Raw genomic sequence first — 23,023 nt, 5'->3', positions numbered from 1 at the left:
TTTCCTGAAAGATGGCTAGAAGGGACCTTAAGGCACAACAGAAAGCCAGAAGGACTTGGAAAAAACAGGTGTGTACAGGCAAGGCTGAATGCCAGGTATGTGGCTCAGCTTCTGTGCCCTGAAGGGCAGACTGAAAGTCACCGTAAATGTTCCTTGCGTAAGTTCCAGCAAAGTAGAACTAAAGATCATTTGCTGCTCTTGTTGTGTTTATGCAAGTGTACAGGATAAATTAAAGCTGGACTTAAGGCAGTCCCTTTAATGACAAGGAGGGTAATATTAGGGAGAAAAATCGCGATTCAAAGAAAATCACAATGCTCAGTGGTAGACTATAAAGTAGTGCAGCTAACCATCTTTAAAGTTTCTTTTCATTTAAAATATGTTTTCATTTGAAAGTTAAACTATATCTGTGGTATCATCAAAGATGTTTAATTTACAGGCAAGAAGAATGTCAAATGCCTTGCAACTGGATGTCTTTCCAATAAGACAGTCCTACAGATTTAGAGACTTGTTTGTGGGTTATGTTACATAAATTAACATGTGTTTTCTGTTTTCAAAGGGCATAAGCCTATGATTTCGTTACCTGCGTGATTGTCTGTACCTATAGGCCTCACTTAATCCTGTCTGCATCGCTGCCTCCTGAGACTCAATGGTTTGACTGAACTAGGTGGCTGGGTTGGTGAAGTATGGGGTAGTCTGTGGGCTTCACTTTACAAAACGGTTTCCCTTTTTTATCCTAATGGCTTGGACAGAAAGGGCCCAGAAGTCTGAGAGGGGTGAAACCTAAAATATTTCCCTCAGCCCAAACTAAGTATAATGGGCAAAAGGGTTTTGGATAGGTGAGATGTGCCTGGCACACCTTCCTCCAAAGAAGCCCTTCCTTTCCCTAACGTGGGATATTGAAAAATTAATCTCTGCCTTCTGTTATCTAGTGGTTATGGATTGAATGATGTCTTTTAACCCTGTTGCCAAATCTGTTGCCCCCAGAATACAACAAGGATGCCAGCCTGTTAAACCAAGCACGCCATTGTCCAGGGACAGCCAACTGACCTGGAGTCTGCACAATCCTTCCCCATGTGGGAAGGGCATCCTCCCCTCCACACCCTCACTCTTATTAGGGATTTCTGGACCCAAGGGTAGGTAGGATGATGACCATGTCCAGCTCAAAGCAGCTAGAGGAGCTTGAGATCTTCGCCCATTGTCCTTTATAAGATTATAAAAGGTCTTAAGTCTGAGAGGGAGGGATTGTTATTTTTTATTGTTAAAATAATTAATTAATCATTTATTTATAAAAAAAGAAGAAGAAGAATATATGAAAGGGTGAAGTGGGAGAGCTTGTATGTACGACCCATGGGCATGGACTTGGTGGGGGGATTACTGGAAAAGGGGTGGTGCTGGGTGGAGGGGAACAAAGAGGAAAAAATTGGAACTATTGTAACAATATAATCAATAACATGTACTTAAAAAAATTCATATGTAACCAAAAAAGGCCCCGAATAGCCAAAGCAATCTTGAGACACAAGAACACAGCAGGAGGAATCACAATACCAGACATCAAACAATACTACAAAGCCACTGTGATCAAAACAGTCTGGTACTGGCATAAAAACAGACATATAGATCAATGGAACAGAATGGAGAGTCCAGAAATAAATCCAGGACTATACAGTCAACTAATATTTGATAAAGGAGGAAGGAACATAAAATGGAGTGAAAAGAGCCTCTTCAATAAATGGTGCTGGGAGAACTGGACAGGGAAATGCAAAAAAATGAAACTAGACCACCAACTTACACCACACACGAGAATAAACTGAAGATGGATCAAAGACTTAAATGTAAGCCGTGACACCATAAAAGTCCTAGAGGAAAACATAGGCAGGAAAATTTCAGATATCCCACGTAACAATATTTTCATGGATACATCTCCTAAGGCAAGAGAAATAAAGGAAAAAATAAACAAATGAGACTACATCAAACTAAAGAGTTTCTGCTCAGCAAAAGAAAACATCAGCAAGATGAAAAGGAAACAAACCATATGGGAAAACATATTTGCCAATGATATCTCAGACAAGGGACTGATCTCCAAAATATATAAAGAGCTTATATGACTTAACATCAAGAAAACAGACAACCCAATTAAAAATTGGGCAAAGGACCTGAACAAACACTTCTCCAAAGAAGACATACAGAGGGTCCATAGACACATGAAAAAATGCTCAACATCACTAGCCATCAGAGAGATGCAAATAATAACCACAAAGAGATACCACTTTACAGCTGTCAGAATGGCCATCAACAACAAATCAACAAACAACAAGTGCTGGCGAGGATGTGGAGAAATGGGAACCCTACTGCACTGTTATTGGGAATGCAGATTGGTTCTGCCACTGTGGAAAACAATATGGAATTACCTCAGAAAACTAAAGATGGAACTGCCTTTTGAACCACCAATTCCACTGCTAGGATTATACCCGAAAAACCCTAAAACCCTAATTCAAAAGAACTTATGCACCCTTATGTTCACATCAGCACTGTTTACAATAGCCAAGTGCTGGAAACAGCCTAAGTGCCCATCTATAGATGAGTGGATCAAAAAACTGTGGTACATTTACACAATGGAATACTATGCAGCAGAGAGAAAGAAGGAACTCCTGCCAACATGGATGGAACTAGCGAGAATTATGCTTAGTGAAATAAGGCAGGCAAAGAAAGCAAAATACCATATGATATTACCTAATACAGGAAACAAAAGAACAACATAAATTAACTAAATAGGACAAGGAGCATAATAACGGTCAATAGGGGGAATGGGGGAGAGAGAGAAGGGGGATAAGTAAGAGAAAGGTTTAGTCAAGGAATGTGTATAAATGACTCATGGACATGGACAACGGGGAGGGATATTGTTATGGGAGAAGGGGTGGGCTGGGTGGGGGGGAGCAATGGGGAAAAATATCGGACAACTGTAATTGAAAAACCAAAAAATAAAATTTAAAAGAAAAAAGGATTGCCAGTGATCAGAAACAATAATGGGGGACTTTCAGACAAGACGGAGGCAGAGACAGACATGCTGCATCTCCCTCCACAATTAAGAAGAAATACAACTACCTCAAAACCAGAGACAACCAGAAGTTCCAGAAAACTGAGCTACATGGAAGAACAACAAACAAAGATATAAAGAAGAAATACTTATCCAGACAGGTGGAGGGGTGAGGCCGGGGTGGAGAGGACATGGTGTGGTGGCAGCAGCAGCGGTAGCAGCAGGCTGGCAGAAAGCACAAACACTTTAAAAAGTCAAGAGAGACACCTGGGGAACACTCCCAGCACCAGACCAGACTGAACAGCTCACTGTGCTAGCACCAGGGATAATAAAGACTCATTGTTTCTGACTGTGCAAACCTGTGGGGGTTGGGGCAGAGGAAGAAACTACCAGTCTCTCAGCAGAGTCCATTTGTTTAAATGGCCCCCACAGTCCTAGAACATCTGTAGACCCACCCACTCTGGTAACGATGGCCAGGGCAGCAGCTAGAGGGGCGCCAGTCCCATACAGAAATGGGAGAAGTGCCTGGAAAAGGAATGAATGTTCAGCAAGTGGCATTGTTTCCTCTCAGACCCCTTCCCCACATATAGTGCCACAACGTGGTGAAACAGGTCTCCCTGTACTAATGAATACCTAAGGCTCTGCCCCTTACAACATAACAGGAGCAACAGCTCTACCTAAGACACAGAGGCAAACAAACAGAGGAGCCTGTCAAGATGAGGAGACAGAGAAGTATGGTCCAAAAGGGGGAATGGATCAAGGTTCCAGTGGGAGAACTAAGTGACAAGGAGATAGCCAACCTAATAGATGAGGAGATAGCCAAACTAACAGATTTGTAGAGTTCAAAACACGGTGATAAAGATGCTTACAGGCTTGACAGATATGCTTAAGTATGGCAAACCCATAAGGGAAGAAGTAAAGGCTATGCTCAATAAAACGAAGGAAAAAACAAACAAAACCAATGGTGAAGGGAAGGAAACTGGGGTTCATACCAATGATTTGGAAAGTAAGGAATAAAAAAAAGCAGCCAACCAGTACAGAATGAAAAAACAAGGAAAGGTGTAGGAACACCTGGGACAACTTTAAACGTGTCAACATCTAAACCATAGTGGAGCCGGAGGAGAAGAGGAAGAGCAAGAAATTGAAAGCTTATGTGAGAAAATAATGAATGAAAACTTCCCAAATGAGGTGAAGGAAATAGACATACACATCCAGGAAGCACAGAGAGTCCCAAAGAGGCTAGACTTAAAGAGGACTACATCATAATTAAAATGCCAAAGGTTCAAGATAAAGAGAGAATCTTAAAAGCAGCAAGAGAAAAGCAGAGTTACCTACAAAGGGGTGCCTATAAGACTATCAGCTGATTTCTCAAAAGAAACTTTGCAGGCAAGATGGGACTGGCGAGTAGTATTCAAGGTGATGAAAAGCAAGGACTTACGACCAAGATTACTCTATCCAGCAAAGCTATCAGTTAGAATGGAAGAGCAGATAAAGTGCTTCCCAGACAAGGTAAAGCTAAAGGAGTTCATCATCACCAAGCTATTATTATATGAAATGTCAAAGGGACTTACTTTAGAAAAAGAAGATCAAAACTATGAACATTAAAATGACAACAAACACAGCTGTCAACAACTGACTCTAAAAAATAAAAACAAAATCCAACTAAGCAAACCAGAATAGAAACAGAATCATAAGCATGGGGCTCATTTGAAGGGTTATCGGCTGGGAGGGGTAGAGGGAGAAATGGGAAAATGGTGCAGGGATTAAGAAGCATAATTGGTGGGAACAATTGGACAGAGGGAAATTAAAAATAATATAGGAAAGGGTGAAGCCAAGAACTTATATGCATGACCCATGGACATGAACTAAGGGGGGTGGGATTGTTGGAGGGTGGGGGAGTACTGGGCGAAGGAGCACAAAAAGAAAAAAATGGGACTACTATAACAACATAACCAATAAAATATACTTAAATAAAATAAAATAACAGCAACAACAGCAACAATAACAAAGGAATTGCCAGTGATCAGCATACAACTTATAGATCTTGGCAGAAAAATACCCTGAATCAAGTAGAAAAGATTCTGTTACTATGTTATTTTTGTATAAAGTTTTCTTTAAAAAATTACCCATTGCTTTTCCCCATCACTAGCCATTAAATAAACTCATACTCCTTACCCCAAGCTGAACCCTACGAGGGCTGCCCCTTTTTGGACTGAATTTTACTTTATCCTCATCCTAGGGTCAGGACACCAACCATGCTCCATTGAGCACCATCCTCACCCCTAGTCTGACAAGCAGGCGTATCTGTCTCTCTAGGAGCGACTCAACCACAGGAGCAGGAAGCTCAGAAAGGACACCAAGGAACTTTGGCGGCTCAGGACTCAGGAGGCTATGCAGGCGGGGATAGCAGATTCCTGGGAAGGACTACCTCCAAGTATCACCTGAGCCCATATTCCTTGTCCTGGTCATCTGTCTGTCTCCAGCCTGATGTTGGGGGAGGTCCTGGAAGCTGGAACTTAGAAGGCCTCAGAGTTCACTGGTTGAGTGACCTGGGGCAAGTCAAGCCCTCTGATCTTCATGTGGCTCACATGTTAAGTGAAAGCCATTTCTGCTCAGACTGGCTCAAGGTGAGGATCAAAGAAGACTAGTGGCTCCTCAATTGAAAATTACTACACAAAACGTGAGTGTCTAGCTCTGTCTCTAATGGTCTACCTTTCTGCCCCTCTTGCTCACTTAGGTATGGGGTCTTTCCTCACCCTATGACCTGATTAAAAGCAGGCAGTGGGAGGACAAAGCTGAGCGATATGTGTGTACCACCATGTGTGACATGGCATCTGTGGATGTTTGTAAGAGTGTGAGGCAGCAAGGAGCTGTCCCTACATGTGAGGAACACAGTTGCCTCTGTAATACCTATGACATAGAGGCAATGCTATGAGGGAAAGAAGACTGAGGAATCAGCTTTCTCACTCAGATGCTTAAAGACTGAAGGGCTAGGGCGGGAGCCAGCTGACAAACGAACCTCAGGGAGTTTCTTCTTTGTAGTTTCAGGTGCATAGTGGGCCCCTCCAGCTGGAGACACAGCTGGGGAGACAGCATGAAACCCAGAGACAACTGGATGCCCTCCCCCAGCAGCAGCCAGAGTGTCCAGATCCCATGCCAGTAGAGGTGTGCAGGGCAATCACACAGCTCAGCAACTTGATTGCTGATCTGGAGAGGATGGACAAGGACATGCACACCAGCACACTGAAGGTAAAGGTGCATCCTGAAGCTCCACCCAAGGATGGTTTTCCACAGGGGATGCAGCTGCTCTGTGACATGGGGTGGTCACACAATGCTGCTGCAGCAGAGTGAGGTGTAGAGGAGAGATACCATTCTCTCCAGTTCTCAAGGGGGCACCCCAGATGGTATCCAGGAGTGCGTTGGGGAGGGAATTGGGAGGTGACAAGAACTTGAGAACCAATTGTGATTCTCACTCTCTTCATCTCTCTTCTAGGATGCTGGTGACTTATTTGCCAGTTATGAACTGTCTCCTCTGCCCCCAACATATGCTTACATATACAAGCCCACACATGGGCACACCCATGCACATGGCTTTATCAAAGTTGGGGATATCTGCTGCTCTGTTAACTTTTTTGTCTTTACTCACATGACCAATAGAACACACAACAAAATATACTGCAGGATTTCTTTGTTTCTAGAAGTTCTCCACAAAAGTTAGAAGTTGTTTATCCCAAGTTATAGAAAAGAGTCAATGAATCACTTCTTGAGCCATCCCCAGCAACTCTGACCTGTTCATCCCCAGGCCACCTCATCTCAGACTCACCTCATCCTCCTCAAGGTCTTTCCTCCAACTGTCCAGCCTCGCATTAGGTCTACCCAGCCCACCTTCAGGCCTGCCATCTCCTAAGCATGACTCCCTTTCTTCATCCCCACAGCCATGACTTAATACCTGACCCTTTGACTCTTAGACTAGTCATAGCCTGTTCCTCACACTTGTGGCTTCCACTGTAGAGGTCAGGATATAAGATTTCCACTTTGCTTATGAAGTGACAGCAGTGCCCTTCTCTCACAATATCATATTAAAACAGGAGTAATTAAAACCGCAGTGAAATACCACCTCACACCAGTCAGAATGACCATCATTAACAAATTAACAAAGAAGTGCTGGTGAGGACACAGAGAAAAGGGAACCCTGGTCCACAGCTGGTGGGAATGCAGACTGGTGCAGCCAGTGTGGAAAATAGTATGGAATTTCCTCAAAAAAACCACAAAAAATGGAACAGCCTTTTGATCCAGCATTCCACTGCTGGGATTATACCTTAAGAATCCTGAAATTCCTATTCAGAAGAGCCTATGCATCCCTATGTTCATAGAAGCATTACTTACAATAGCCAAGTGCTGTAAACAGCCTAAATGCCCATCAGTAGATGAATGGATTAAAAACCTGTGGTACATTTACACAATGGATTACTATGCAGCAGAAAGAAAGAACTCCTACCTTTCATGGCAGCATGGATGGAACTGGAGAGTATTATGCTTAGTAAAATAAGCCAGGCGGCAAAAGACAAATATCATATGATCTCACCTACAACAGGAACCTAATGAACAAGACAGACAAATAAGCATAATAGAACCAGAGGCATGGAAACAAGGAACAGACTGATCAGGGGGGAGAGGGGAGGGAGAAAAGGGGGGAAAGAAGCAGGAGATTCTAGTCAATGAACTGGTATAAAGGACGCACGGACATGGACAACAGGGTGGGGATTGACTGTGGGAGGAGGGTGGGGCAGTGGAGAGCAAGGTGGGAGGGTAATTGGGACAACTGTAACAGAACAACAATAAAAAATGAAATTTAAAAAATGGAGAAAAATAAAACAGGAGTATCCTGTCACCTGGGTGGCATATGCTTACACATGGTGAGACTCCTCTGCACATGAAGCTGGCGGCCCTGTTGGAAAGAATATTTATTCTGAGCTTCCATAGCACCTGTTAACTGTACCACTCACCTGGTACTCTGTATTTCTGTGATGGACAAACTCTAGGGTGGCCCCCATAATCCTCACCACTTGGTGTTCATACCCTTGGCATGATCTCTTCCCCTTGGATGCAAGCAAGACCTGTGAGTTGCTTCTATCTGTGGCATATGGTAAGGTGATAGATGTCACTTCCATGATTAGGCTATGTTATATAGCAAAGGGAATGGGATGTCACTTCAGTGACTCACTCTTGAGACTTTCCTTGTGGGACTGATAAAATGAGTGGCCCTGTGGCCAACAGACAATCTCCAGAAGCTGAGAGCAGCCTCCAGCCTTCAGCCAACAAGAAGCAGGGCCCTTCATCTTGTAGCTGCAAGAAGATGAATTCTGCCAACAGCTTAAGTGAAGTTGGAAGGGGGTTTTTCCCCAGTGGAGCATTCAGATGGGAACCCAGTCGAGCTGACATCTTGACTGCAGCCTAGTGAGACCCTAAACAGAGGACCCAGATTTATGACCCATAGTAACTATGAAATAATAAATGTCACATAAACTGTGATATAATAAGTGTATGTTGTTTTAAGACATTAAATTTGTGGTAATTTTTACAGAGCAATGGATAACTAGTGCATTTGTACATTATTTGTGCCTCATTTCTCGAGTGAGTAAAGACCAAATTCTGTCTGTGTATCCCTAGTGTCTAAGACAGTGCCTGACTCCTAGTTGGTTCCCAGTGAAGTTTATTAAGTGAATGCATGATCGAATTTATACAAAGTATAAGAGCTATTTTTTGATGCTCCATGTTTAATAGCAGGAGATTCTAACTAGTATGTATTGAGCACTTGCTGAAAGAGTCAACACTACGCTAGGCACTAAGGGATATAAAGAATACAACATGGCCACAAGGAAATGCTGCATTGTGGTGCAAAGAGTAAAAATTTGACTTAAATTTAATCCCAGTCCTGACACTTAACACCTCTGTAACTCTGGGCAAGTTACTCAGCCTGTCTGAACCTCAGTATCACCCCCTCTAAAATGAAGATAAAGGCACAAGTGGCTTTAAGAATTAAATGTAACAATATAATCAATAAAATACATTTAAAAAAAAAGAATTAAATGTTGTTATGTAGGTTGTAGTACCTAGCATGTTATAAACATTCAAATGTGACGATTCTATTTCTTATTCTATTTCTCATCCAGAAGCTTATAATGTAGCTGTGGAACCAGAGCAAACACATATGTACTAACAAGAGTGTGTGATGGGTTAACTTAAGTGTTACACTTGCTAAGTGCTATGGGGATTCTGAGGAGAGACACAAGTAAGAATGGGAAAGTCAGGGTTGGTTTTGTCATGTAGGTGGGACTGGACATGGGGAGACAAAGATGAGCATCCAGGTCTGGAAAGCTCAGGAAAAGGCCATGGCATGGCTTCAGTAATATGAGGAGACTGGCCTGGCTAGTCTGAAATATTCAGGAATGGGGAAGACCAGAGTCAAGCAGTGACACCAAGATAGACAGCCATCATAGGTTTTGAGTCAGGAGGGCAGGGAACGAGTGGTGTTTAAGGAAAATTAGTTTGGATTCTTGGTACCAGATGGGTTGGGGGCAGGGAATCAGGGAGCTGGGGAGAGGGTGAAGAAGAAAGAGTCTGTGTAGATGTTCAGAAAGAAAAGGTATAGCAACTACGCAGGAAGCTGGAAATGAGACTCCAAATCTAACAAGATGATAACCAAGGAAAGACAGTTCTGGAGGTGACAGCTAATAGTTCCTGCATCCTAGATGGGATTAACATAATACAGAGAATTTGCCCAGAAGTGTCCTAACAGGAGTGGGAGGAGACTGACCAGCTCCAAGGCTCTGTCTCCACCAGAACCACTTATCCTGCAGGTGCCTGCCAGCCCCTCTGTCCTCTTCTGATGTTACATCTTACATGGGTGTAAGGGGCGAGGGTGGGTATCTGACCAGCAAGTGGTTGGCCAATCAGATTATGCGGCCTGCTGAGAAACATCTCATCAAAGAGGGAGAATAATAATCCTGAACAGCAACTTCTCTCAGAAATTTAGAATGGCTCTGTGGTGGACACACCATCAGTCAGCAGGCAGAGGAGTAGCAGGTGAGTGAGAGCAGCCTGCATGGTCATGAACTGGAGCAAGGGTCTGTGACCCTGTGACCTGGGTTGTGAGTGGCCACAAGATAGTCCAGCCTCCATGCTTCCTTGGACTTCAAAATCCCTGTCTATCAGTTCTTGGGCATACAGAGGCAGTGCTACGTGATGATCATGAGCACAGACTTGAGAGCCAGATCGTTTGACCAGTGTGCTGTTACTGTTCAATGTATACCGTGTCTTATTGCTGTGCTAGTCACTGGCTGCTGACTGAGGACCAGTTAGTCAACCTCCACGTCTAACTTCTCTAATGTATTAAATGGGGATACTAATGATAGTACCTACCTCCGAAGGTTGTTGTGAGGATTAAATGAGTTAAAATGTAAAATATTTACTGAAGTGACTGGCCAAAGTGAGCTCTAGATGTGTTTGTTATTATTATTAGCATTTTTAAATCTCTAGTTCTCACTTTGAGACCTGTTTGTGACCCCTCAACATTCTGACCTCCCCAGCTATAGCTACCCATGAAGTCAAGCTAATGATGGAAAATTTCATTTTTCTTATTTACATGTCTGCTCTATTTTTTATTATTGGGACTAACTTGAGTGAGTCTCTGTTTTTTGTACTAGAAAGAGCTGCTACAATGCAAACTGTGAAGAAACTCAGATGGAAACTTGAGTGCACCACTCCTTTGGAGTCTTGGAGAGGGCAATTGGGAGCGTAGCCTCTAGACTTCAACATTTCTCTTGGGAGGGAGCCCTGAGTCCTAACTCCATGATAAGTTGAGCTGTCTTTTCTTGAAGTCATCATGTTTGGGGATTCATCCACTTTCTCTGAGCTGACTCCACACTCCAAGACAGATAGACTTCAAATAAAATTACCCTTTGGATGGAGCAGGTACTGATAAGCCAACGTGATCATTTTCACTCACTAGCAGTTTTATTTCTGAGTGTAAGAAATATAAATTGTCTTTCTGAATCTAAGTCACTTGTAGGATGTGGCCAGCATTACAATATTCACCAGGACCCACTGGGAACCTGTTTCTGAACAAAGCAGTGCAGCATCATGGTAAAAAGCTTGAGGTAGATATGGGTTAAAATCCTGGCTGCATGATCTTGGCTGAGCAAAAATCTAAACTCACTAGTCTCAGCTTTCTTAACTTTAAAATGGGGGTAATAATAGGAGCTACCTCATACAGTTACCTAGATTGGGTGCCATAATGTGTGTAAAGTCCTCCAGCTGGCCAGGAGCTTCATGCACATTTACCTTAGAGGCTAACAGTTATTTTAAAGGACCCAGCAAAAACAAATAAGAGCACTGGCTGGTGTGGCTCAGTGGATTGAGTGCCACCCTGTGAACCGAAAAGTATCAGGTTTGATTCCCAGTCATGGCACATGCCTGGGTTGTGGGTCAGGACCCTAGTTGGGGGCGTGCAAGAGGCAATAAATCACACACACTGATGTTTCTCACCCTTTCTCCCTCCCTTCCCCTCTCTCTTAAAATAAATAAAATCTTTTTTAAAAATCAATAAGAATAAACAGAAAGATACAATCTACTTTTTGGTGAAATCCCAGATTTGGGGGCTTTGAATATCATTACATAGGGACATGTCTGTATCTAGTTGTTGTTGTTTTTTAATATAAAATGTTTTATATGAAATATTGAGAACACCCAGGGAAAGCAATTCAGTCCCCCTCTAATCTCTGGCTCCTGATCTCCACATCCTTTCTACCTGCCAAACTGAGGATGAAGAATAGAACTTCCTGAGTGACTTCTAGACCTGGGCCTGAAAACACGGTGCCCTCTCCCTTGAGGCTGCATGTTGGGTGGTTCATGCCTCCCAGGAGCCCCAGTAGGGCGATGATAGAACACTTTAGTTTATGTCTAATCAGAAAAACAGATAATGTTAAATAGATTGTCAGCGAAGATGTTTAAGCAAAATAAAAGATAACACCAATAAGAATTAGAAAATAAAATGTGTTAAGACACTATTTTTATTGTGCATAAGATTTAAAATTCCACCTTGGACCAACTAAAATCATTTTCCAAATTCTAGGCAGCCATGTACTAGTGCTCATACCTGTCCCAGAATCAGCACCAGGCAGGGGAATTTCTGGAGTCACCAGTACTCACTCAGCTTCTTCACACCACACTTGGTCACAGCCTCTCCCAATACCACATGGCACCCTATCTCTCCTAGAGCTCTTCACCCAGATGCACACATCTCCAAATCCCCAAGTCTCTTCTTTCTTCCATCTTGCCCCTCAGATGTAACTTCTTGTCCAGCCCTAAAGAAACCTCCAACCTCTATTCTTTGGGTTAAAGGTCACAGGTAGAATACATCCCACCACCTCCACCTGGAATTCTTTACCCAGCTCAAGGGTCAATTAAGAAGGTACTATTTCTGCTCCCACCATTTCATTCTTCCCATCTCATTTTTCAATCTCATGTGGTGATCAACAGATCAAGAAAAGGATTTTCCCCAAGGTTTGAGTGTGGTCCTCGGGTTATGGTTTATGGCCATGCCTCCCTTGTCCCCCTGCAATGAGGCCCTGCATCTTCATCTCAGCCAGAAGTGACACCACTGGCAGGAGGGAGGCATTGAGTGGTATCAGGGGTGGGGATGGCAGCATGTCTGCTCATGAGGACAATGGATATGACCCAGCTTCCTGTGGGTTTTAGATCATCCTGAAGGTTCTGTCATTCCTTCTTCTTAAGATGCTTCCCCCTCTTCTCCATTCACCACACTCATCTTTTAGACTCATTCTTTCCAAAAAACCATGTCCAACTCAACTCCTGCTCTCCAAGATAGATTATGCTCCCTCCTCTGAGCTTCTCTAACACCCAGGTCACACCCCTATCACAGCACCCATTACCTAATACTGTAATTTCCTCTTTGTGTCTCTGTCTCTTCCCACAAGCTCGTTCAAATAAGGGACAAGTTTTTTATTCCTTTTTATTTCCATGTCACTAATGGCTACCATACTGCTTGGTTCATAATTAGCACACAATAAATGTATCACAAGGATATGAGTAAATAAACCCTAATATGTTGGGAATAAAACAAGATGAAGAGGGGGTGAGATGCCCTACTTAAGATCACATATTTTGTTGATTACAAGGTGGGACTGTTACCCAGGTCTTCTGGCTGGGTCCTTTAAAATAACTATTAGCTTCTAAGGTAAATGTACATGAAGCTCCTGGCCAACTGACGGGCTTTACACACATTATGGCACCCAATCTAGGTAACTCTATGAGGTAGCTTCTATTATTACGCCATTTTAAAGTTAAGAAAGCTGAGACCTAGTGAGTTTGGTTTTTTGCTCTACACAGCTAATTCTGAACTGGAGAGGATCGTGATGAGGACAGCTGGTAGTGGTCCAAGTCCCCGGACACCCTCACCATCTACTGGGCATTGAGCCAAGGGCTTTATCAGCAGATTGAAGGTCATCCCATTTTGTCCCTGCTGAAGTTCTGACTCTTATATCATCTAAAGCTGTGATATCTGTTTCAAGTCTTCCAGGTGACCCAGCCAGGGGTCAAGTCCATATGGCCCTCTCTTTGAGCCCTGTACCTAGAGGAAGGTAACTTCACCATCTTAGGAACTCACGGAGAAACTGGATCCTCGGCCCCAGAGTCCAAAGATGGGGAACACCTTCTGGGTGAAGGAGGCAGTGAAGGTATAGATAGGTTCCTGGGAAACAGCGTTGATAAAGGTCACCCAGCCCACCTCATAGTCAAGAGACACCCGCACCTGTCGGGGCTGCTCCTTCACGGACAGCCGTGTGGGGAAAGAGCCCAGGGCTGAGACGAAGCCCCATGCCAGCCTCACGGCCCACACGCCCTCCTCTGGCCGCAGCCGAAGCTCTCCCTTCCGCTGCATGTCCTCACTGACCACGCCCACGATGCAGCTCCCCCCGTGGGCCAAGTCTACATTCACCACCCAGGTGTGTCTTCCCCCTGTGAAACCACCATGGGCCAGGACACAGGTGGCCCTGTCAAAACGCTGGGCGTTGTCTGGGGAGTTCTGCCACTTGTAGGAGAACTGAGCCCGCTGGTGGTCCTCAGACAAGAGGAGCTTGGGGTGGGATGTCTTGGGGTCTAGAGAGATGTGAGCTGTAGGGAAACCAAAAAGGACACAGATGTCAGCAGACATGTTATCTCCTTCAAGAAAGGCCTAAAAAGTCCCCCTGGCACCTACCTGTCAGTGCTATTATTACCAACAATGTGTATAGTACTGACGCGGACCTGCACCTGGGAACTTGTTAGAAATGCGTTCTGAGGATTCATGCAGACCACCTGAACTAGAACCTGTATTTTTAACAAGGTCCATAGGCGATGGGTGCGGCATGTGAAAGCCTGAGAAGCCTGTCCCAGTGTCCTTGCTCCCCCATTCTGTTGTTCTGTCCTCTGGAGGAGGGTTGATGCCCATAACTGGGCTGCCTGCCCTAACCTTTTGCTGCTAAAACATCTGTCCCCCTCCTATATCTGGGACTTGGAGAGCACAGCTGCTCCCCTCTCTGTCCACAGCTATGGTCATTCAGATTCTGCTTCTGGCTCACCCCAGATTATTCATTCTGCCTCAGTAAATAAAAAACCATCAGGGTCTGAGGGCCACTTTTTAACAACCAAAACTTCTGCAGCCCCTTTATATTGTGACTTTTAGTACCCATACATTGACACAAAGTGATAAATTCAGATATGTGCATGGATTAGAGAGTTCCTTCCAACAGCTCTGTGGCTTCTCTGGGTTTTAGCTGATAGAGAGTGAACAACAGTCTTGAGTGGGGTCCACTCTTCATTTCTTCCCTCACCGGCTGCCCCCCTTCTGACACCTTTGAGGGAGTAGGGGCAACTGGCCATGGTTCTAAGAGTGTAATTCTAAACCCAGATCAAAGCTGCCCTCATCCGGGACACCCTTCCTGATACACCTTGTCCCATTTTGATTTAATCTTTCTACCATCTCACCATGTGTAGATCAGAACAGAAGCTTAATGCCAGGTATTTGGAATGTGTGTGCACCTGTCCTTTGTTCTCTGGCAAGCCTTGCAAAGACAATGATGTGTGCGTGTATTTGTGTGGGTGTGTTTTTGTGGGTATGTGTGACCTTATCAATTTTAGATTCCTCTCTCCCACCGATCCAGACATAGGCTGCTTACCTGGTTCATAGTCCAACTCAAAGCAGAGTTTTTCTGTACAAATGGAATAAAGCAGAATGAAATGTCATTAGTCTCACAAAATCATAGAACAGTTAATGATGAAGAAATTGAGGCCCAGAGAAGAGAAGGGACAGAGAAGAATGAGAGCTGGAACCCTCCAGACCACTGTCCTAAACTTGAGTGGGTCAGACAGAGCACACTGGTTTCTGACTCAATTGACCTGGATCATACTGAGATTTTGCATGTCTAACAAGTTCACAGAGGCGTTGCTGCTGCCACTGGTTGGGAGCCCACTTTGAGACCCACTCCCCTAGCCCTAAGCATATGGTCCCCTGTCTGCCTTGCTTGCCTATGTGTCCTCAGTGCTTCCTACAGAGCCAAGGACATGGTTAATGCTCAAGAAATATCTACATAATGAATGGATACGTGGGCTAAGTTATTTCTTATTCTGCTTGGAAAATTTGGGGATAGTCAAAGGACAGCCTTTGATTTGAGTAAAATCTCTTTCACTTCCAGGCCACTGGGAGTGCTACAGGAAGTGAACTTGTGGGGAGAACTCTTCTAGGGAGACACTTTTGTGGGCAGGCCTTTTAGAAATAGGTAGCATCATTCATGATGTCATGTGTGTGGTGGGTAGCTGTTAGTAGAGAGCCACATTCCTGACTCTCACACAAAATCTTCCACACTCTCTCCAACCATTCTCTGTTCCAGAAAAGAGGGCACAGTCCCATAGGGTAGTCTGACTCTGAGAACCAGACTAACAGAAGTGAGGCAAAGAGGAGGGAGGGAGGTCAACTACCACAGGGCAAAGAGAAATTGTGTTGGCTGGTTATTAATTAACAGTGTTCATTATCAAAAACTTATTATATACTACAAATGTTTCTGTGGATTTTTTAAATTATTGAGAATGATAGGTTTTATTAATCATTATCATTCTTATTATTTAATGCCAATCAATAAGATTTGTGTGTTTTTCAAATCAGTTAAATTTTTTTCCATAAATTTTCACCTTTATTATTTCTTTTTCTTGTCACCTCATCCTAATGAACAGATTTTATAAAGACCAAGGCACTGGAGGGTACACACCTTTGGGAAGTACCAGTGCTGGGTAGCAGAGTGGGGGGCCACACCTACGGGCAGGCTTCATGGTCTGTGCCGTGTACAGGTCTGGGGAGCTCTTACCCAGAAACATCTTCATCTCCCTTTCCAGTGGGAAGGTCTGCTGAGAGAAGTCCCGAATCCTCTGGCCCAGCTCAGGAGACACAGCCTCTGGTTTCCGGCACTTTCTGGTTTCACATCTAGGAGCACAGAATGGCAGAGTTGGGAATTATCCTCCTTTGCAACACCTTCAGACTCATCCAGTAACCTTCTAACTGGGCATGGAAGTGCCCATTCCCATGGGATGGACCCCACTGCCTGCTCTTGGGCAATGCTATGCAGGCATGTGTATCTACCACTGTATGTGGGAATGTACTTGAGTAAGTAAAAGTGTACATGTGAATTTTATCCTAAATGTGAGAATGTTGTAAATTTGTATGGCACTAACTGGACTTGTGGTGCATGTGTGTGTGTGTGCGCGCGCGCATGTGTATATGTGGGAAAGGAGAATTATGTTACTTACCTTATTAGAGTGCTTCTGATATTCTAGGAGGAGAGAAGGGGGGGAGAGCAAGGATTCAGTTTCCATCTTCCTTCTCCCACTTTTTTTATAATTAGAAAAGACAAAATACCATATTCTTAGCCCTGGATAGAAAAAGGACACCACGTATACAGTCACAGTGTTTTAGGCTTTCTGAGGCTTCTGGAATTATAGAGCCTAAGTCCTTTAGTTTATAGATCCAGATGGTGAAATGACCTGCCCCTGCTGTTAGAGGCAAAGGCAAGTACCACTCAATGTCTCCTGTTTGTTGGTTTGAGTGTGTCCCCCCTAAATCATGCCCTTTCTGGTGCTTTGTTGAGACCCCAATATCTCTCCTGCAGTGGGAGGAAATGAAAAAGACCAGGAAGAACTTCAAGACTGGTGGGCAGTGGTACAGAAAATAGTTTCTCTTGGAAGAACCAGCTGACATTTGGATAGTACTTAATGCTTTTCAAAGGGCTACTTTCATTTTCATTTACTGTTGGGTCCCCACAAAACCCACGGGAGGTAGGAAAAGAAAGTGTCTTCCCTATTTGATGGATAGTAGCATGGAGAGACCCAGACCAGGGAAGCAAGGACTAGAACTCAGAACTTCGGGTCCTGTGACCCATCTTCCACTGGGGATGCAGAGATGTGTGAGTGAAGGAGACATGGCTCAGACAAAATGAAGACAAAAGAGGCTCCAGGGAGCCCAGGTGGGTGGAGCAGGGGAGGTCTCACCGTCAGGAGCTCCCTGGCTGGCCTCTTCTTCTTCTCCTCCAGTTCTGCAATCAGGGCACTAAAGCGGCACATCTCTCCAGTGACCAGGACCTCAAACTCATCCCGTTGCTTTAGGATGTCCCCATCCAGCCTCTCTAGCTGGGCTAAGAGGATGCTGTGTTGCTCCTCCAGGAACTGGCTCAGGTGAGCAAACTCGGAGATCACTTTCTGTCTCTTGGTGGCTACCTGAGTCTGAGGGGACCGGCAGAAAGGCCAGCATGAAGTTTTTCCTCCTTCTCCTTTTCCTCTTCCTCCCCCCCCTCCTTAGTTCACTGCCATCTCTCTCCTGGCCCAGCCATCCACATTATCCAAGTTTCAGTTGTAAAATCAGAGCCTTCTCACCCAGGTCCCCAGACAGACTCGGAAAGGCAGCACGCTTCCTTGCCTCACCACTTCTGAGAGCTAGATTGTCCAGCATTGCCTCAGAGGAGGCAGAGGGGAGGCTCTGGGACACCCTACTCCTGCCTTTTGCAAAGCACACATTATGTGCATGACGCTAAGTTGCATTACAGGCACAATCCCATTTCAGTCCTTACAGAAATGCCATTGAGATAGTGGAAATTTTTAATCTCCACTTCACAGAAAAATAAACAGAATAGAGAGTTGCTAGAAGTCATAGAACTAGTTAGTGATGGAGTCACGATTCAAACTTAGAATGACATGAGAGCTGTATATGCTGTGCTGCGTTGGGTTCGGGAAAGCACTGGCCCCTGAGGAAGGGGAGGGGCCAGGCAGGGGATGATGTCCTACCAGGAGAACTTGTAGCCTTTGATTTTCTCTCGACTGAATTTCTTGAATCTCCTCTCTCTCTTTTCTTAGACACTCAAGACACTTCTGTATTTGTTCCTGGACAGGAGCATAAAATATTTAAGATGGAAACATGGTTTGCTAAGGGTCATCCTCTCATCCAACCCTCTGCTTCCAGGAAAGGAACAGCCCAAGGGAAGGAGTCACTCCCTCAGCTGACAATGCCTGGGCCTTAATTGACCTTCACAGCTTACTCCCTTTGGGTCATTTTCCTCTGGCTTTTGTCCTCCAAGAATTTTTATCAAGCCTTTGCCCCTTGATCCTGTGTCAACACAGGCTGTGGCTTGGCATTCCCACTTGAGTCTTTCTTTCTTCAGGTGACACACCCCGATTTATTTTGCCTTTGGTAAGTGGAATCTGAGATCTGTCCTGAGCTTGATATGCCCTTCTTTGAAATTATTCCAACTTTCTCACATGCCCCCAAAGGAACACATCCAAACAACTCCCTCTTGTGAATGGAATCATTTTTTTGTGTGTATGATTCTAAAGGGGAGAAGAAAGTTAGATAATGCAAAAATAATTATGAGCTGTTTTAAAATTGCTTGCTACAGAATAGAGTTAGGAACAGGTACTCACACGTAAATGTTCATATAGGTAAATTTAAAAATACATATAGAACTCTCATCATCAAATACTAATTAATTGACACATACATCCACTTATACTAAAAACACAATACACAAACAACTAACACTAGCACACACTCATTTAATAACAGATAAAAGTACCTACCACATATATTTACTTAACCTTCATATATACAAACACCAATTTATTCACAAACATGAGCACTCAGTTACATTTACACACTCAAATATTTAGACCTTGCCAAAACACAGTGCACACACTGGTAAACATGCAAACATTAATACATATTCACACCATTTGTGCCACCATTCCTTCAAATACAAACTCACACATTCTCAGACACACACACTCATATTGTGGTCACTCAACCTTTCAACAAGTAGTTATTGAGCTCCTCTTTTGTGTTGCCCATAAGTGAATAACATAGACCATGCTTCAAACACAAACACATGCTCGTCTAGTGCCTGGGTAATGTCAGGATTCAGGAGACAGAATTCAGCTCTATAGTTGTCTAAATAATCCACAGCTCTGTTCTGATTCTTAGTCCAGACCCACCCTGAGAAGACCCCAGTTTGCCCTCTCCTACCCTGTAGGGCCTTGCTGCCTCCTCCAGGAAGCGCACAGTGTGAACTCGGTGCTCCCCAGCCTCCCGGCACACCACGCACAACTGCAACTCATCATCCTCACAGAAGAAATAGACCTTCTCCCCATGCTCCTGGCAGATATCCTCCTCTGTGGTTGGCCTGGACGCCAGTTTGAGGCGCTCGATGTTCTCTACCACACTGGCCAGCTGCCAGTTGGGCCGGAAGCTCTCTGGGCAGAAAGACTCCTTGCAGAGTGGGCAGGTGGGGGGCTCCTGGGGGTCTGGGCCCAGGATCTCACAGTAACGGGTGAGGCAGCCATGGCAGAAGTTGTGACCACAGTTGATGGTGACCGGCTCCCTCAGGAAGCCTTGGCAGATGGGGCAGTTGACTTCATCTTCCAGGCTGGTCACAGAGGTAGCTGAGGCCATGGTGCTGCTGCATCTGGGACTTCCTCAAGGTCACCCTCTCTGCTTGGCTGAGGAAGAAGGGCTGGGAAAACAGTGAGAACATACACTCATACACTCACATGTGTGCACAGCCAGGAGCAGGCACATCTGACACCCTCATGGTAACACACACACACACACACACACACACACACACACACACGGACAAGGCACCCACTTGCATTATTGGTGGCCAGGGCTCCGCCATCCTCCTCCCAAAGGAACAGACACACACCCTCCAACAGCAGAGTAGAGAAATAGCAGTGGTAGGGGAGGAAGAAAGGGTCATAGTATTCCAGAGATGACCTCAGTTCTCTCTGGACAGGCACACATGACCTGGGACTCACAGTTCCTTCTGCCCACACAGAGACATTCACAGCAGTAGTGGTATCTCAACTGTTTACAGAGGAAAAGGGTCGTTCTTCTTGTTGGAGCAGGAGGTAGAGCCATGATGCCACCCCAGCCTCCCCGCCTATGGCCAGCTGTCTCCAGGGAGATGGGAGGTATCAGCCAGCCCAGGGGAGTGTGGGGACCAAGATAAGGTGGCTGTGCCTGGAGAACACTCACAGGCTACTTCACCAACTATGCCCCGGCCAGTCTGACACAGGCTTCCAGAGAGGTATATGTGTCGGGGAAGAGAAAGATAACAGCAACAGTCAGCTTTTATTTATGACTACATTCCTCACACTGAAACATAGGATCTTATTTTTAACTCCTGCCTACTATATGACATTGGTGCTATTAGGATATTAGGTGGGCTCACACAGACTATTTTTATGGATGATCATAATTTGCACTCAGATCTGTGTGTGTCAGAGTCATACCATCTAAAAATACAATGTGAGCCACATATGCCATCTAAACTTTTCTTGTAGGCCACAATATGAAATGTAAAAAGTGAAAACATTTTTTCTATTTTATTTAGCCTTGAATATTATCATTTGAATATGTAATCAGTATAAAAATCAGTAATGAGATATTTCATTCATTGGTGCTGTCTCTGAAATCTTGGGTGTCTTTATACAGACAACACATGTCACTTGGGGCTAGCTTCCTCTCCACGTCAGCAGCCACATGTGACAGCAAAGCTCCCAGTCTGCATGCTCAGCTAGCAGGCAGGTAGAATGGAAGGAAGGTGATGCACAAAACAGCTGACATGCAAAGGCGCTGAAACAGGGTGAGGCTGATCAGCAGTGGGAGAATGGAAGGAGTTTTTCCTTGGTTCTAATCACAGGTGCAGGTGAGTGGATGAACAACTGAGGCTGTCTGATCATTGTCTTGTCTGGGAGTCTTGGAAGAGCACAGGCTGGAAGTTGGCAAACTCAGATTGACTTCATCCTGGTGGCTGTGTAGCTCTGCAACCCAGGGGAGGCCACTTTGCCTTTCAGTGTATATTTCCTTTCCTGTAAAATGAAGGTAATCATACATTCCCACAAGGGTTGCCATCAGAATGGATATAATAATATGAAATATAGGTGTTAGGTAATATGGCTGAGTATGTTTATCTCACTGAGTTTTCTAAATTTTATCAGTATGAATCATGTGTATTATGTTCTCTTGCCTTCTCCCACCTCCAGTCAAAATCTAAAATCGAAGTAAAATGTTACTGGAACTCCTGGGATACTAGTGCTGGGAATGGAGAGGGTGAGGACTTTAGGGGAGACCAGCCTGGGCAGATGAAGTGAGGCAAGGAAAGGAGGACAGAAGAGGGGAGATATATGCAGGCACCTGGCAGACCTGGGAATCTAAATAGGATGAGTCCCAGAGTCAGTCACCTAAACTGAGGCTAGACTTTGCACACTATGGGCAAGCCAGAAGTTTATGGCTCTCACCTGCACAATCAAGCAGGAAGCAGAGTCTCCTCACCAGTTCTTCCCACCTCTCAGTGATCAGGGGAGGGATTCCAGGAAACCCCATTTTCCTGTGACCTCATGATATGCTTTGCTCCCCACTCCAGGGACCAACTGGAATGGCCATAAGAGTGGAGAAGAGGCTGGCCAGGCCACTGCTGGGAATGCTGGGTAACCTGAGACTTGGAGTTTGGACCCATTCTGCTGATGGGCAGTGGCCAGGGCTCTGGGAAGCAGCAGAGGTGGACCCAGGTGGTTTTCCCACTCAATGTCCTTTCCCTCTGTGACTCATGCAAAAGTGACTCAATTGCAGAGAAAGGGAATTTGTGTGGCCTAAGGCAGAGGAAGGCACCATGATGTCCTCAACCTCCTCCCTTAAGGATGCTACCTGTTGTAACTGCCAGGGGCCCTGGAGGATGCAGTGACCACCACCTGTTTTCCTGTGGTGCTTCCCCCCATCCCAGCCCTCCAGCAGGGTCCTACTTTGTCCCCTCTGCAAGGAGAAAAAGAAGACAAAAACCCTTGTGGTCCCTGTGCCCCTAGGCCCTCTAAGGGAGACTGACTGTGGGGAGCATGGCGAGATTACTTCTGTGAGAATGATGCTGAGTTCCTCTGTGTGCTGTACCAAAAAGGCCCCTCCCACCAGGCCCATACCATGGGCTTCCTCAACGAGGCCATCCAGCCTTACAGGGTAAGGAGTGTGACTTTTGCATGGGCCTGTTTGGGGCAGAACAGTGTAGTGTCTTGGTGAAGGGAATAGGGATCTGAGTGAAGAACCATGGCTCCACATCAAGCCCCCAAGGCTGTTGGGACACTGGAGCACTCCCAGACTCAGAGACATGGTTCCACTGGATCTGTGGTCATTCACAGTGTTAGGGGGCTTCAGGTCCAGCTATCAGAGGACCCCATGGTGATGGATCACAAATAATTATAGCCATGGCTTTATCTCTGTGGAAGGAAAGAGAGCCTCAATGCAGAGTTGAATCTCTTATAGGTGAGTAGTGGGTGAACCTGGTTGCCCAGGGTTCAGACTGGATATGGGGTTGATTAACGAAGGCCCTAACCACAGGCTCAGAGTGA

General features: G+C 44.9%; 2 protein-coding genes across 3 annotated transcripts; one reads left to right on the top strand and one right to left on the bottom strand.

Moving 5' to 3' along the window:
- Window positions 1-1,347: 1,347 nt before the first annotated feature.
- TRIM40 (tripartite motif containing 40) lies at window positions 1,348-6,941 on the top strand. Its single transcript, XM_090280769.1, has 4 exons — window positions 1,348-1,362; window positions 5,351-5,431; window positions 6,077-6,283; window positions 6,837-6,941. Exons 1-4 carry the CDS (start codon window positions 1,348-1,350, stop codon window positions 6,939-6,941), a joined length of 408 nt encoding a protein of 135 aa, XP_090136895.1.
- Window positions 6,942-12,087: 5,146 nt separating this feature from the next.
- Window positions 12,088-20,515, bottom strand: LOC150006652 (E3 ubiquitin-protein ligase TRIM10). Of its 2 annotated transcripts, none has more exons than XM_090281954.1 (8): window positions 20,272-20,515; window positions 19,650-20,136; window positions 18,419-18,514; window positions 17,630-17,860; window positions 16,892-16,914; window positions 16,453-16,568; window positions 15,271-15,303; window positions 12,088-14,227 (listed from the first exon to the last, which is right to left on the bottom strand). In XM_090281954.1, the coding sequence occupies exons 2-8, from the start codon at window positions 20,073-20,075 to the stop codon at window positions 13,710-13,712; spliced, it is 1,443 nt and encodes a 480-aa protein (XP_090138080.1). In that variant the 5' UTR covers window positions 20,076-20,136; window positions 20,272-20,515; the 3' UTR covers window positions 12,088-13,709. The 2 variants fall into 2 exon arrangements, with proteins under 2 accessions (XP_090138080.1, XP_090138079.1); XM_090281953.1 differs by having other exon boundaries at window positions 20,441-20,515.
- Between the last annotated feature and the right edge of the window lie 2,508 nt (window positions 20,516-23,023).

Source organism: Furipterus horrens, unplaced genomic scaffold, assembly GCF_987537825.1.
Source record: "Furipterus horrens unplaced genomic scaffold, mFurHor1.1.pri manual_scaffold_6, whole genome shotgun sequence".
Classification (NCBI taxonomy): domain Eukaryota; kingdom Metazoa; phylum Chordata; class Mammalia; order Chiroptera; family Furipteridae; genus Furipterus; species Furipterus horrens.
This window is presented reverse-complemented; position numbering and strand designations above follow the sequence as displayed.

Coding starts and splice junctions, on each gene's coding strand:
- TRIM40 (XM_090280769.1), top strand. Junction 5,432..6,076: donor GGACTCAGGAGGCTATGCAG/GCGGGGATAGCA, acceptor TCTTCTTTGTAG/TTTCAGGTGCATAGTGGGCC. Junction 6,284..6,836: donor TGCACACCAGCACACTGAAG/GTAAAGGTGCAT, acceptor GTTCATCCCCAG/GCCACCTCATCTCAGACTCA.
- LOC150006652 (XM_090281954.1), bottom strand. CDS start 20,075: ATGGCCTCAGCTACCTCTGTGACCAGCCTGGAAGATGAAGTCAACTGC. Junction 18,515..19,649: donor AGGCAGCAAGGCCCTACAGG/GTAGGAGAGGGC, acceptor GCTCCTGTCCAG/GAACAAATACAGAAGTGTCT. Junction 16,915..17,629: donor CAGCCAGGGAGCTCCTGACG/GTGAGACCTCCC, acceptor CTCTCCTCCTAG/AATATCAGAAGCACTCTAAT.